We start from the raw sequence: 13,221 nt of genomic DNA, 5'->3' as shown, positions 1-13,221 counted from the left end.
AATATTAAATGCTTAAAACATTCATCCTCTTTGGACAGAGATGAAGAAGTTAATTAATGTACTTCCTAAAGCGCTCATATCTCAGAAGTCTGTGCGTGACTCCAGCTCATTCTCTAATGGCTTCAATAAGCTTAATTAGTTGATAAAGTTACAAATGGCCAACGGGCAATAATGACAATTTTCCAAATGATTGAAAAAGTTGGGTGTCTTGTCACAAAAATAAAAAGTTAGGTGAAATGACAAATTTAATAGTAGTTTCTAATTTGATGATATATGCATTATTTACTCGTCCCTTGCAGTTTATGCATAACAAGATTTAATGTGTTTAAAAATAGTTTTGTTAATAGTCCCCTGAAGTGTGTGCATATAAATTCAGCTCTTGTGGCAGCAAAGTATCCATCACAGAGTTGTATTTTAAAATCAAGCGCCTTACTCCAATGGCTTCAATAAGTCTACTTCAAGTTTCTGTAGCCATCCTTGGTTTTCTTATCCTCCATTACTTGCTCTTCAAGAAACTTTATGGCCGGTTCCGATTGAACTGGCCGGTCCTCCGGATGCTCCCTGCTCTGCTCAGGGCACTTCACCGAATCTATGACTACAGCGTTAAGATTCTCGAAATCTCTAACTTGACGTTTCCATTCGAAGGACCGCAGTTTGCTGGAATGGATATGTTGGTCACGGTAGATCCAGCTAACATTCATCATATAATGACCTCAAATTTCACAAATTACATCAAAGGACCGGCGTTCCAAGATGTTTTTGATGTGTTCGGAGACGGGATCATCACCACAGACTTGGAGCTATGGAAGACTCTGAGGAAGTCTTATCAAGCCATTCTCCATCGTCAAGAGTTTCAAAGGTTTTCAATGAGTACCATGACACGTAAACTCAAGGACGGGCTTGTTCCCCTTCTTGATCATTTTGCAGAGAAAGGAACGACCGTGGACTTGCAAGACGTGTTCGGGAGGTTCACCTTCGATACAATCTTAATCCTTGCAACCGGTTCTGATCCTAGATCTCTCTCCGTTGAAATGCCTGAAGATGAATTTGCTAAAGCTCTCGACGATGTTGGAGAAGGGATTTTGTATAGGCATGTCAAACCAAGATTCTTGTGGAAGCTGCAAAACTGGGTGGGATTAGGAGAAGAGAAGAAGATGACTAAAGCTAATGCAATTTTTGACCGTGTGTGTGCAAAATACATATCAGGCAAGAGAGAAGAGATGAAAAGATCACAAGGGGTTATTGATAAATCCAATGTGGAGAGTGAGGATATTTTAACTTCCTTCATTAAGCTAGATACAACCAAGTACAAGCTCTTGAATACGAGTGACGACAAGTTCCTCAGAGACAACATCTTAACTTTCATTCTAGCCGGAAGAGACACAACAGCCTCTGCTCTCTCTTGGTTCTTCTGGCTTCTCTCTGAAAATCCAAAAGTGGTAGCCAAGATTCGCCAAGAGGTCATCAACACGGATCTATCAAGAACCGGAAATAGCCAAGAGAATCTGGACAAGTTGGTGTATTTACATGGTGCGTTGTGTGAGGCATTGAGACTTTACCCACCAGTTTGCTTCGGGCGCAAGTCTCCTATCAAATCAGATGTGTTACCAAGTGGTCATAAAGTCGATGCAAACTCCAATATTGTTATCTGTCTTTATGCGTTGGGGAGGATGCGAGCAGTTTGGGGAGAAGACGCATTGCAGTTCAAGCCAGAGAGATGGATTACCGAGAATGGAGGCATGAAACATGAGCCTTCCTTCAAGTTTTTATCGTTTAATGCCGGTCCAAGAACTTGTCTAGGTAAGCACATAGCTTTGAATCAAATGAAGATAGTGGCAGTGGAGATATTACAAAACTATGACATTAAGGTTGTCGAAGGGCAGAAGATTGAGCCAGTTCTTGGTATTATACTGTCGATGAAGCACGGACTTAGAATCACAGTTACGAAGAGATGTTTAGCGTGAAACTATTCAAATCAAATCATGTTTTGTTGGTATAAAAACTATTGCAGAAATAATTATGGTAGAGAACTTTATCATCTTTTACGATTTTGACGAATTGAATCATGTATTCTGTTACTGCATCGGGATGAAGTGCTTTTACCTTATTTTCATTTCTTTGGGTTTTTTTCATAGTCAGCTACATAACGTAGTACATCATGTTCCTGCGTCTGCAGATGAGAGAATTGACAAACAAACAAAAAGTAAAGAGTAAAAGAAGACAAATTCATCCATTTGTTTCTTTTGGAAAAGGAAAAAAAAAAAAATCCCACATTAGTAAAATTTAGGCCATGAATGGATACTTAAATAAGCTGGGCTTATTTCCAAAAAAACAAAATCCGCAATAACTACACCAATCAAGTAATTTGCGGTTTTTCAAAATACAAAAAAGGAAATCCGCTTTTATTTAAGGAAATCCGCAATAAATTTTTGTTATGTCTAATAAAATGAAAAACGCACTCCTTTGTAAATAACTCCACATATGGTGTGGGACACCTTAAAATCCGCTTTTTATGACTAAATGATTAATAATAAATTTATAATTATACAATAAATAATTATAACTATAAATAACAAAATAAATACAGTAGAAACTCTATAAATTAATACTCGTTAAATTAATAATCTTTATAAATTAATAAATTTATTCGGCCCCAAGTTGGGACTAGTGTAATTTTGGACAATATTCGATAATATAATAAAATAATAATCTTTTTGAAACTCCTTTGTAAATATATAGTCCCATCAATAATATAAATTATCTAAATATATGTATATATCTACACATTAATTTTTATTAGAGTTCATTTTTAATATTTTTACTATATAAAAATCTTTGAGTGCTATCTTCAAAACATTGTAATTGTTATTTTCATTGTAATTGATTTTATAAAAATATTTTAATTTTTTTAATATTTTAATATAAAGATTAAATCTTATTTTAATGTTTTTTTACCAAATTAGGAAAGTCTCTCTATAAATTAATAATTATTAATTTATCGATAAATTAAAACCTCTTTAAATTAATAAAATTTCATGGTCCCGACTTTATTAATTTATAGAGGTTTTTATGTAGTAACAAATAATTTTGTAATATGTGGTTTAAATTTCAATAAAAATGAATGTTTGTTATGATAATGGAAATAGTATTATTGTAAATGCTACCTAATTATCATAGTTATCCTTAATATCAAAATAATATGAAATCCGCACCGCAAATAATTTTTCACCAATCAAACATTATTTTGTACCGCTTATTTTGGAGTAACCGCACTTGTCCCGCAAATACATTTCTTCCGCACGTACCGCAGTTGAACCGTACCGTACTACCAAATTATTTGTCCTGCACTACTAAATCCGCGGTTACCATTCGGACCCTTAGGGTCGAGCCCAACAGAAATCAAAACAGCCAGAAACTAAAAGTTCATTTGTAAGATCACCTAATTTAACGGGTATTACGTCTCAAAATTGAGCTTTATTTAACGGGTCTATTCCAAATCACCTAATTTTTTTTATTCCCAAGTCAAAAAAAAAAAAAAAACAAACAAAACATTATAACGTTCATAATGGTTGAGATCCGACTTCTATCACCTTAGAAAATTTTATGATTTTGTGAGATTAGTGAAAGCTAAAATCATGTTTTGTTGGTATAAAAACTATTGCAGAAATAATTATGGTAGAGAACTTTATCATCTTTTACGGATGAAGTGCTTGTACCTTATTTGCACTTCTTTGGGGTTTTTTTCATAGTCAGCTACATAACGTAGGATTCATTCTGAAAAAGACATAAACCAAACAGAATGATATGTCCTAGAAACAGATAAAGCTAGAGAGTATATGATCATAAGAGGGTTACAGAGCATTTTTGTGTAGGAAATTGCGAAGACAAGAGAAGAAGAAGAGAAGTTAAAGTAGGGAGGAAGGGACACCAACATAGATATTACTAGTGCAAGGATAGAGGATATATAAAAGAGCAAGAGTGTGATAGATAGATAGATATAAATCACAGAGTGGTATCTCTTTCTCTTGATGGACCTGAAGCGTTTGCCAAAGCTTCCATAACAGAAGCTCTCCTGCGCATAATCTCGTCCTTGAGACCATGCATCAATGACGCAGCCAGTTCTTTCTCGCGAGCGCTCAATGGATCCTTTGGCATAGCTACCACTCGGTACCAGGCATCGTTAAAGTAAGCCTTCAAAGCAACCGGATCTTGCAATGATGGCATGGGGCCAAGAGTTCCAGGGGGAAGAAGTGAGACGGAGGGCGGCTTACTCATTAATGCCTCCAAAGCAGCAGGTTCTATCAAAATTGGCTTATAGGCAGGGGATGCTGGTCCAAAAGGCTGCATGTAGCGCTTCTGTATCTCAAGAGCACGCTTAGGTTCACCTCTCACAAAATCATCGTTTGCATATTCAAAGTGGGCAGCAGACTCAGACTCAACTCTTCTAAAGCCCTACAAAAAAAAAGGCATTGAAAAGATCCAAAGGTGTATGTATGTATAAATCAAAAAGAAAAAAAGGCAAGAAACTTACAAATGACTTAAGCCGCGTCTCGAACAGTGAAAATGAAAGTAGATAAAGGGCCTTGAAAAGCACATCTCTGGAAAACTCCTGCGGATCCCAGATGATGAAACTCTTGCCCTCCTCACCCCATGAGATTACTGAATTCGTTTTAGGATCATTCACAATCTTGTATAACTCACACGGGAAATAACGGCGGCGTGGGCCTAACTTCTTGAGAGGTGGATGTTCAAAAGCGTAACCATTATTACCCATCTCCCTAAATCAATTTCAGCAAACCCTAGAGAATCAACATAGCACACCAACAACAATTATCAAAATTTGGTTATGCAACAAGCAACAAGGCCGATCGAGGAGACAAAACCAAACAAATTGAACGAGAGAGAAAGACAAAATCACAAGATTTTTGAAGTCTGAAAAATCAATTTTAAAAATCCGACCTTTCGTTAGGTGTCTCTGTAACCTCCCCCGAAACCAAACAGACCAACACTTTAAATAGGTTCGGTCGGTTTATGACTTTATGTTATGTCCAAAAAAAAAAAGTAAAAAAAAAAAAAGGTTTCTTTGCGGCCAAAAATAAAAAGAAAGAGTGGAGGAGACTACTAAAAGAGTGTTTTGGGGGATCAGATCATCGTTAACCTCCCCAAGGAATCAACTTTAACAGGGGAATTAGGGTTTTTCTATTTCGAAGATGAGTGCCAAAGCTTCTTCTGTCTTGCCCTCAAGCCTCATTGATCAGATTGTTGTCCGTATTTTTCCATCTGCCCACTTCTAAATAAAAAACACTTTTTTTTCGTTTCTTTATGGTTCGATTTGGTTAGAATCAAACATGGATTTTTCAAATTTGTTTCAGGTTCCAGGTGATGTTGTTCTTGATTTGTCAAACATGACTAATCAGACAATCAAGCTCGGCAGTGGCCTCCGTCAGGTTTCGTCTTCTTCGTTTGCAATTGCATATCTAAACAAATTATTCCAGTGGGATTTGTGATATTACAAACAGTTGCTTCCATGAGCTGCAATGCTAAAGGGATTAGAGTATGTTTTTGAAATATGTGTTTGTTTTTGGCTTGTTTCAGGATAGTGATGCTATCTCTGCCATGAGAGCTGGCAAATTAAGTTACTCCAAGCCTAATAAGTATTGGGTCCAAATTTCTCATAAACGGGTGAGCTCACTTCATTATAAGATGATTCAATCTTTGCCTTTCTGGTTTGAGCTTGTTGTGTATTATTTATATGTCTGTGCACGGTTCTGTTTTGTTGATTATCTGTGTAAGTCTCAATTCTAGTTGTTTGTTGACTCTGTTATTATGGTTTTTGCAGTACATACCTCGCCCTGAGGATCATGTTCTTGGAATTGTGGTAGAATCTAAAGCAGATGTAAGTCCTTTGTGATCTTGCTTGTATAGATTCTTGTATTGTTCTTAGATCCTTCTCAGATTGGTCATCATCTCTGAATGCATTTTACTATGAGGTATCGATATATTGAAGTGTTTCTTGTTACTCATGTAGAATTTTTGGGTGGACATAAAAGGACCTCAACTTGCGCTTCTGCCAGTTCTTGCATTCGAAGGAGGAACAAGAAGAAATATTCCCAAGTTTGAGGCATGTACACATTCTGATTAATCAGAAAGCTCTCTTAAATTCTCATTTGGAATATGACATTCTCTATGAATTTCTTGTTTACGCAGTGTTAAAATGTTTGTATACTAAACAGGTAGGCACTCTGCTTTATCGTCGGGTTGTCAAGACAAACACAGGAATGAATCCGGAGGTGTCTTGTACTGACGGTAAGTTTAAAGCTTTGGAGGCTAAACAATGCTGTTTTTCCTTAGCCTACTCTAAATGCTTCTCTTGTTTCTATGTATTAGCAAGTGGGAAAGCTGCATCATTTGGACCCTTGAGAGATGGTTTCATGTTTGAAACTTCAACTGGTCTTTCAAGAATGTGAGATATACTTCCTTATAGAACTGTCTATATCTTATACTTGATCTATCTTCTTTTGACTTAATTTTCTTACTTTCTTCATATCTTGTAGGCTGTTGAGTTCACCAACATGCCCGGTCATCGAGGCTCTTGGAAAGAAACTCTCATTCGAGATAGCTGTGGGCTTAAATGGAAGAGTTTGGGTAAACGCGGCTGCTCCACGTACAGTCATTATCGTATCCAATGCAATGATGAACTCGGAATCTCTAAGTGGGACTCAGCAGAGAATCATGGTTGAGAAATTGCTCGCTAAAATTTCAGACTGATACATTATTGTTCCTTGAGCTGTAGTTGAACCTTGATGTTGCTCTTTAGCAAGTGATTTTATTTAATTCAAATACAAATTTATACAGTAAAAGTTTAGTCTACTAAAAAAATACATATGCCAATTGACGAATGTATACAACAGTGAGCCAATAAACTATTGGAGCATAGTAGTCTAAAGGTTGAAGCAATGATACATAACATTGTTAAAGAGAGGGAGGCTCGTATCTGCATACACAATCATATATGTTTCCTTTTATCAACTTCTCAGCCAATCTCTGATTTTTCACCATTGCTAGCTGCCAAACAGGAAGAGAAAGGTTTCAGTCAAAAGTTTCGATAACAATTCTAGACTTGAAATTTTCTGTCAAGTGAGGTTAAAACCTTGAGAGCCTCGCATTTGAATTGAGCGTTGAAGTTGGTGTGAAGTGCTCTTCCCATACCTTCCAAGACAACCTGCAATATCATTAAACATCAAGTCATGAACAAAGCTTATCTCTTTTTGTGTGTTTCTAGTTTATGTCAGGTAAAAACAGAGAAGGTTTTGTAGATACAAGATCAGCGTCTTTGGCAGCGGCTGCAAGCTCGGAGCTGACTTGTCTGAGGTCGATGCAAGGACTTCCGCATCCATTTTCAACAACCATCAATGGTGCTGAAGTTAAATCCTTCTTTGACCCATCTCCCGGATTTACCATCGCATCTACAAGTAAGCCTCCCATTTCTGCCGCTCTTCTTAAGATGTCACAGTGCTTCAAGAGTACCGAACAAAAGAGTTAGTTACACGAAAAAACATTATCACTACTACAAAGATTCAAAAGTTGAACCAAGAAAACCTTAGCAGCCCCTGCGACTATATCAGGGAGTTCCATAGCGGTAACGTCGTTAAGAGCAGGAAGAGAGTTTGCCACTAAAACAACCTGGAGAATCATAATAACCATTTGTTTAGTGTTTCCTCAACTAATTTCACAAAGAAATAGTTTGGCCACTGTATATAGTTTTGTGAAGAGTAGGAAGAAATTTAATTACTATAGGAAGAGCTCGAGAAAGATACATACTTCAGTCCCACGACGGATAAACTCTCGGGCAAGAGGAAGCATCCCAAGAATAACGTCTGCTCCCGAGTTATCAACAAAAAGTAACGCTCTTTTATGTCGATGAGGCTGCTTACCTCCAGATCCAAGCATCCTTTCTTTGAAAGCATCAAAATCATCTATCTGATTTTACGGATAACAAAACATTTCCAGCTTAAGATTAACAGTTAGCAAACAGTAACCTCAGAGAAAGAAAAAAAGGTGGTCTTGTCTCTCACCCTCCACGGTCTCTGCATCTTGTTGCGACTCATTCTGTATATTTCAATAATGGTTCCTTTGTGATAAAGATCCACACATGCTCGAGATCCCCAGTCGAATATGTTTGCAGCAAGAACACCTTCTATAAGTGTAAGCAACCTTGCCTCCTGAATATCCGAGAAATATTTTAAAACAGTAATGAGAGACGTTGTCTCATGCATAGCAGTAAAACGTTTCATTAACAAATTATAATCCTACAGAGAAAGGAAGGTTATAAATCACAGACCTCGCTCATTGAATCAAGCTCCTCCAGTAAATCAGGTAAAACAGCAAGTGATGCCTCGTTCTCCCTATCAATTTCGGAGAGAGCATAAGAAAAAGTCCAAGTAGAAGAGAGATAATAAGACTATGATTTACCTTTGCTTGATGCTTCTATAGGCATCAACAAACTGGAATTCCCTTAAGCATTCTTCCCTAAGTTCCAAGAGATTTGCTAGCCCCAGCTTTCCATATGCAGCTGGCTCTTCCATTAATCTTCAGCCAAACTAAATTGTCAGCAAAAGCCAAAAGCACAAAAGAAATAGAAGAAGGGAATCTGTTGTAATGAATCAAACCTTGCCAAATGAGCTGAAAAAGCACGAGCAAAAGCATCACCACGCCTTTTCGCATCCTCAGTTCCTCCTTCACTTGCCACAGCCTATAATTATGTCCACGGAATCATAGTAAGTACCAGGCCATAAAGAATCTTCACCACCCAATAAGAAACAATACTGAAGGTGGAATACAATTCCTATGTGTTAACTTTAACAGTTACCGTATCAACAAGGTCTGGTAAATGCTCGGACAGAACTTTGAGCCAGTACCTATACACCAGACAAAATAAGCAATTTAAGAAAAAAAAAGTGATTTCATCAAATAAAACCCCTATTTTGGAAGATCAGCGTCGACTTATTACTCACTCTCGTTCGCCTTGATCTGATAGATCAATTGTGTTAGGCTCATACCTGGTGTAAGATAAACAAGTTGATTAAACACAAGTACATAAATTCTCCAAAATCATGAACAAGCGACAAACCAGGAGATATATGTACAAGCTCAATATATTATTACACAGGGACATGCCACTTACGTTTTTGGGTCAGCCAGCAATGGGAACACCTCCAGTGTGGGCACAAGATGGAGAACACCAACGTTTAATGCACTGGCATCAGATCTTAAAGCACTACCTCTGGATGAAGGAACTTCAAACCCTCCAAGGCCAGTTGTTTTAGATGGAGTCATCGGTACAGGAGCAGTTATTTCAGTTCCTCTACGCACAAACTTTTCCATCCACGAAATCTGAAAGCAACCAGGAAAGTATCTTTAAACTCCAAAACTTATCCAGACCAGATTCACAGAACACTTATAACTAGTTGAAATAGGGAGAGCACCTGATTCTATCTAGTATTTGATATATATACATCAAATAAAAAGAGAATATAACTGTGACAAAGATTTGTATGTTACAAAAAGGAATCAATAGTATGTATGTTATAGATGATCTTTTACGTTATATAATATCAACAAAGTTGGTTACTGTAGGGGAGAAATTATGATTCTTACTCTTGCTTTCTATTATTCTTTTATGTCACATAAATTGATACTTTGTATGAAAAAAAAGAAAGAACCAGCATACTTCAAAGTGAATAATATCCATACAAGCATAAGCACATTCTTTACTGATAGGAGGACAAGTTAGAATAAAGATTTATAAATTCGAATTGTACTGCAGATCCTTGATTTGTCAGATAACATATACCTAAACTATGTATATATTTTCTATGGGAAAAAGCTCTAGACCAGACTCTAAAAGATATTCTAGTGACTAATCTTCATGGCGAATGATCGAGTATCCAATCAAAATCAGTCAGCACACAGAGCATGGAAAGGAACAAGTAACAGTGCACTTCAATACTCTCAAAGTATCCGACCATCTCCTACGGCCATAATATTCAGATTCAGTAAGTCCATGGAAAATCAAACATTCACCAAAATATTCCATTTTCAAGAACAGCATATTCTATAATGATATGGCCTAAAGAATACTATAGTGGTACGCAGCACACACTTTACCCAGCACAAAGTATAGAACAGTATCATATTCCTGCACTTTAATATTTTGAGCAGTACCATGTCACTAAGGAATCATTGGCTGTCAGTTTCAAAGTACCAAATCGAACAATCTGAGACTTTGTTAAAACGCAAGCTAGATTGTTACCTTCTCGTTCAAATCACCGAGAGGTGGTCCGTGAATATTTCCTCCAGTATATGGTGCACCCATTGGGAACCTCTCAACCAACTGATGTGACATTAAATCATCCAAACCGTGCTTCTCATAGCTCATGAACGCACCCAGAGCACCCAGAAAACCTTCATGCCTCAAGAACATAGCTTGCATCTCTCCTTTCGACCTAGTTTATCAAACAAGACATTAATGGAGTTGAGTGATGAAAGTGGAGTGCGCATATCACATCTAGGTCCAAGTTTACTAGTCAAGATATTACCAGAAATGTACAGCAAAGGAAATTGTGTCCATGGTATATGCATGACCCCTTATGAAAAATCCTCCAAAAAATATTCGCTTCAACCCAAAGCGAAGGGCGTTCAAATATGATATCTACACAGAAACAAGAAATCAGAAACTCAAAATATTCTCAAGCAACTTAACCCCATTCACCTATCAAATGAAAAGTAATTTTCTCAAGAACTTTTCCTCGAAACCTTTGGACTCACGAACCTGTCCAATATTGTATGAAATCATCCGCAATAGAGACAATGAAATATCTTCAGGTCGGTAATCGTCCAGTTCCTTATTTTCAGAGATCGCCTTGCCAAAACTAGAAGCTATTGTTGAAGCAGAAAGACCAATCTGTATAATAGGTTACTGAGAATTACTAGAACAGTAGTAATAAAGCATTCTAAAGTTTTAATAAAAGAGCAGTCACATCCCACAATGTATAAGATCAAATGTAGTCTGATGCAAAGTAGACTCATACCTTGGAGTAATCCATGCCCCCATAAATATCACCAACAAGCATGTCAATGGCACTATTATCTCCCTTTTGGCTGAGTTCTAACAACTCATCAAAACTAAAAAACAGAAGAAAACATCATTAAGGTATAGGAAATAACAATATAATGAAGTAATGCAAAAACAGATCCATTGTAACCTCTTGCACTTCGTTAGAAGTCTTCCTAATCCCCAGTAGGTACCACCACCAACATTAGTCCCACTCACACGTTCAAACTTTCCTTCTCCATCAACCTATATTTTGAAAAGACATTGCATGAATCTATAGGTCCATGCAACTTTCTGACCTCCCAACTTTTAAAGAAGCCACAACAAACACAGTTTGTGAAAGAAGTAGCAAATGTAAACAAATACCTTGATTATGCTAACACCAGACCCAACGTTCACAAGAAGATAGGGATACAAGTCATTTGGATCTATCTGTACAAATTCTTTTTCACCCTCCATGTGCGTGAAGGCTTCATGTCGAATAGCCTGCAGAAAAAGCATGAAACTAAGAATAAATATCAAACATACACATGTAGATTAAAAAAAAAACAAATAAACTAATGGCAAAAATTTAATAGTCTTAAAAGAACTATATGTATTGGAACACACAGCTGGTCACACATAATGTAACCCTGTCCTTAAGTTTCTGCTTTGCAAGTGCTAGTAATAAAGACACAACGTAACAGGAATGTTGCATAAAGAAAGGTCTTACTTTGAGCAAAAAATTTGCTCCAGAAACAAGGCAATGCATTTCATCTTCTTTCTCAATACTAACACCCAGCCGTTCCTTGAACAAGTCTGCAAATTTATAGGCCCCGCCACCTGTGACCTGTAAGTTATACATACGCCTAACTCATATGTTTAAACAAGCAATCGCCAACTAATCAAATCCAAATCAGCAAATCACATGACAAGGATATACAAGACATAAGAACATCAAGAAAAAGGTTTCACCTAAAAACAATAATCGTCTCAAATATTTTCTGGTATATCAAATGACATAACGAGCTAATTATATCCAAAAGTAGCCTCAAAAGGAGATAAAGATAAAAAACAACCAAGTCATAAAAATGTCATTACCTTGATAACACCAGTCCCCAAAGGCAAGGTCCTGGAACTCCAAGGATAAGGATCTATTCACCAATGTAAAAAGAGAGTTGGATGAAATAAAAATGGAGAAGAAGACGAATTAAGCAGTCAATCACCAGAAACTGATCTTACAAACAATAAGAGCAAAACAAAAGTGCCAGTGACCATTTAGACATGACAGGAGTAGTACGGTATACATATATATTACCTCCTACTTAATTACATCTCCAGCCTACTTACAGAAACTAACGGAAGTCAAAATTTGACAAAACCACATCAACTGAGCATAATCATTATGTAAGCACATCACTTAGCGTTCAGTCCAAAAGTTTGTTACATGAAAAGTAGGAAAAAAAGACAATACCTCGGCGATGAAGCTGCTTGGAATGAATAAAATCCAAACACTCATTAATTTTGTTAGTCTCAAACTTGACAAAATGAAGTCTCCCACCAAGAACAGGATAGCTTCTCAAGTTGCCATTGGTTATACCCAATCTCTCCTTGATCGTCCTCTTCCGCTTATCATCATCATTAGAGTAGTCCTCATGCCGCGAAAAATACAGCAGCTTTATCAAAGACCCTACAAATAAACGAGTTCACATTCAGCACCAAAACAAAGCATCCAAATTTCCAAAATTCAATTACAATTGAAACAAAAGGTAAGAAAGATTTTTTTGATGATTAGAGAAAGATATACAGACCTCCGATATCAAGAGCTAAATGAGAGATATCATCAGACTGATTAGGCAACAAAATGGTGGGATCTCTCTCCTCGAGATTGCCCTGGATTTCAGCTTTGCTAAGATCAAGTTGAGGCCTAGAGCCTGATCTGTGGATTGGAGAAGTCCCCGGAACAGAAGAAGAAGGAGACATATCTTTCTCACCAACACCAACACAAACCTGAGATTTTGCTTCAGCTTCTTTTTTATCGTCAAGACTTGGATCATGCTCATCTCCTGGACCCGCCATTTTTTTTATTTTATTGAAAAGAAAAAAAAAAAAAAAAAAACCCCAAAATC

General features: G+C 36.9%; 4 protein-coding genes across 5 annotated transcripts; 2 read left to right on the top strand and 2 right to left on the bottom strand.

The window, feature by feature from the left end:
- On the top strand, window positions 419–2,088 carry LOC104730057 (alkane hydroxylase MAH1). The gene has a single exon (XM_010449129.1). The coding sequence runs from the start codon at window positions 438–440 to the stop codon at window positions 1,962–1,964; it is 1,527 nt and encodes a 508-aa protein (XP_010447431.1). The 5' UTR covers window positions 419–437; the 3' UTR covers window positions 1,965–2,088.
- On the bottom strand, window positions 3,747–5,013 carry LOC104730056 (heat stress transcription factor B-2b-like). Its single transcript, XM_010449128.2, has 3 exons — window positions 4,960–5,013; window positions 4,532–4,799; window positions 3,747–4,452 (listed from the first exon to the last, which is right to left on the bottom strand). Exons 2-3 carry the CDS (start codon window positions 4,772–4,774, stop codon window positions 4,003–4,005), a joined length of 693 nt encoding a protein of 230 aa, XP_010447430.1. The 5' UTR covers window positions 4,775–4,799; window positions 4,960–5,013; the 3' UTR covers window positions 3,747–4,002.
- Window positions 5,045–6,946, top strand: LOC104730054 (putative exosome complex component rrp40). The gene is made up of 8 exons (XM_010449124.2): window positions 5,045–5,264; window positions 5,373–5,447; window positions 5,596–5,682; window positions 5,840–5,896; window positions 6,029–6,121; window positions 6,234–6,306; window positions 6,388–6,463; window positions 6,555–6,946. The coding sequence occupies exons 1-8, from the start codon at window positions 5,211–5,213 to the stop codon at window positions 6,766–6,768; spliced, it is 729 nt and encodes a 242-aa protein (XP_010447426.1). The 5' UTR covers window positions 5,045–5,210; the 3' UTR covers window positions 6,769–6,946.
- On the bottom strand, window positions 6,794–13,215 carry LOC104730055 (pantothenate kinase 2). 2 transcript variants are annotated; one of them, XM_010449125.2, is made up of 22 exons: window positions 12,904–13,215; window positions 12,567–12,782; window positions 12,194–12,246; window positions 11,826–11,942; window positions 11,480–11,599; window positions 11,265–11,359; window positions 11,091–11,184; window positions 10,832–10,963; window positions 10,599–10,711; window positions 10,313–10,505; window positions 9,185–9,393; window positions 9,015–9,059; window positions 8,870–8,918; window positions 8,670–8,752; window positions 8,473–8,589; window positions 8,342–8,405; window positions 8,076–8,222; window positions 7,822–7,980; window positions 7,600–7,683; window positions 7,321–7,515; window positions 7,151–7,222; window positions 6,794–7,065 (listed from the first exon to the last, which is right to left on the bottom strand). In XM_010449125.2, exons 1-22 carry the CDS (start codon window positions 13,169–13,171, stop codon window positions 6,973–6,975), a joined length of 2,718 nt encoding a protein of 905 aa, XP_010447427.1. In that variant the 5' UTR covers window positions 13,172–13,215; the 3' UTR covers window positions 6,794–6,972. The 2 variants fall into 2 exon arrangements, with proteins under 2 accessions (XP_010447427.1, XP_010447428.1); XM_010449126.2 differs by lacking the exon at window positions 12,904–13,215 and having other exon boundaries at window positions 11,826–11,961.

The sequence above is a fragment of the Camelina sativa genome, chromosome 12 (genome assembly GCF_000633955.1).
Source record: "Camelina sativa cultivar DH55 chromosome 12, Cs, whole genome shotgun sequence".
Classification (NCBI taxonomy): Eukaryota; Viridiplantae; Streptophyta; class Magnoliopsida; order Brassicales; family Brassicaceae; genus Camelina; species Camelina sativa.
This window is presented reverse-complemented; position numbering and strand designations above follow the sequence as displayed.

What these genes read in the sequence shown, in the direction of transcription:
- LOC104730057 (XM_010449129.1), top strand. Translation starts at nt 438, where the DNA reads ATGGCTTCAATAAGTCTACTTCAAGTTTCTGTAGCCATCCTTGGTTTT.
- LOC104730056 (XM_010449128.2), bottom strand. Translation starts at nt 4,774, where the DNA reads ATGGGTAATAATGGTTACGCTTTTGAACATCCACCTCTCAAGAAGTTA. An exon ending in AGACGCGGCTTAAGTCATTT is followed by an intron (nt 4,453 to 4,531) that starts GTAAGTTTCTTG and finishes TTTTTTTTGTAG; the next exon opens with GGCTTTAGAAGAGTTGAGTC.
- LOC104730054 (XM_010449124.2), top strand. Translation starts at nt 5,211, where the DNA reads ATGAGTGCCAAAGCTTCTTCTGTCTTGCCCTCAAGCCTCATTGATCAG. An exon ending in GCCTCATTGATCAGATTGTT is followed by an intron (nt 5,265 to 5,372) that starts GTCCGTATTTTT and finishes AATTTGTTTCAG; the next exon opens with GTTCCAGGTGATGTTGTTCT. An exon ending in TCGGCAGTGGCCTCCGTCAG is followed by an intron (nt 5,448 to 5,595) that starts GTTTCGTCTTCT and finishes GGCTTGTTTCAG; the next exon opens with GATAGTGATGCTATCTCTGC.
- LOC104730055 (XM_010449125.2), bottom strand. Translation starts at nt 13,171, where the DNA reads ATGGCGGGTCCAGGAGATGAGCATGATCCAAGTCTTGACGATAAAAAA. An exon ending in AGCTTGATTCAATGAGCGAG is followed by an intron (nt 8,223 to 8,341) that starts GTCTGTGATTTA and finishes TCGGATATTCAG; the next exon opens with GAGGCAAGGTTGCTTACACT. An exon ending in TAGTCGCAGGGGCTGCTAAG is followed by an intron (nt 7,516 to 7,599) that starts GTTTTCTTGGTT and finishes GTACTCTTGAAG; the next exon opens with CACTGTGACATCTTAAGAAG.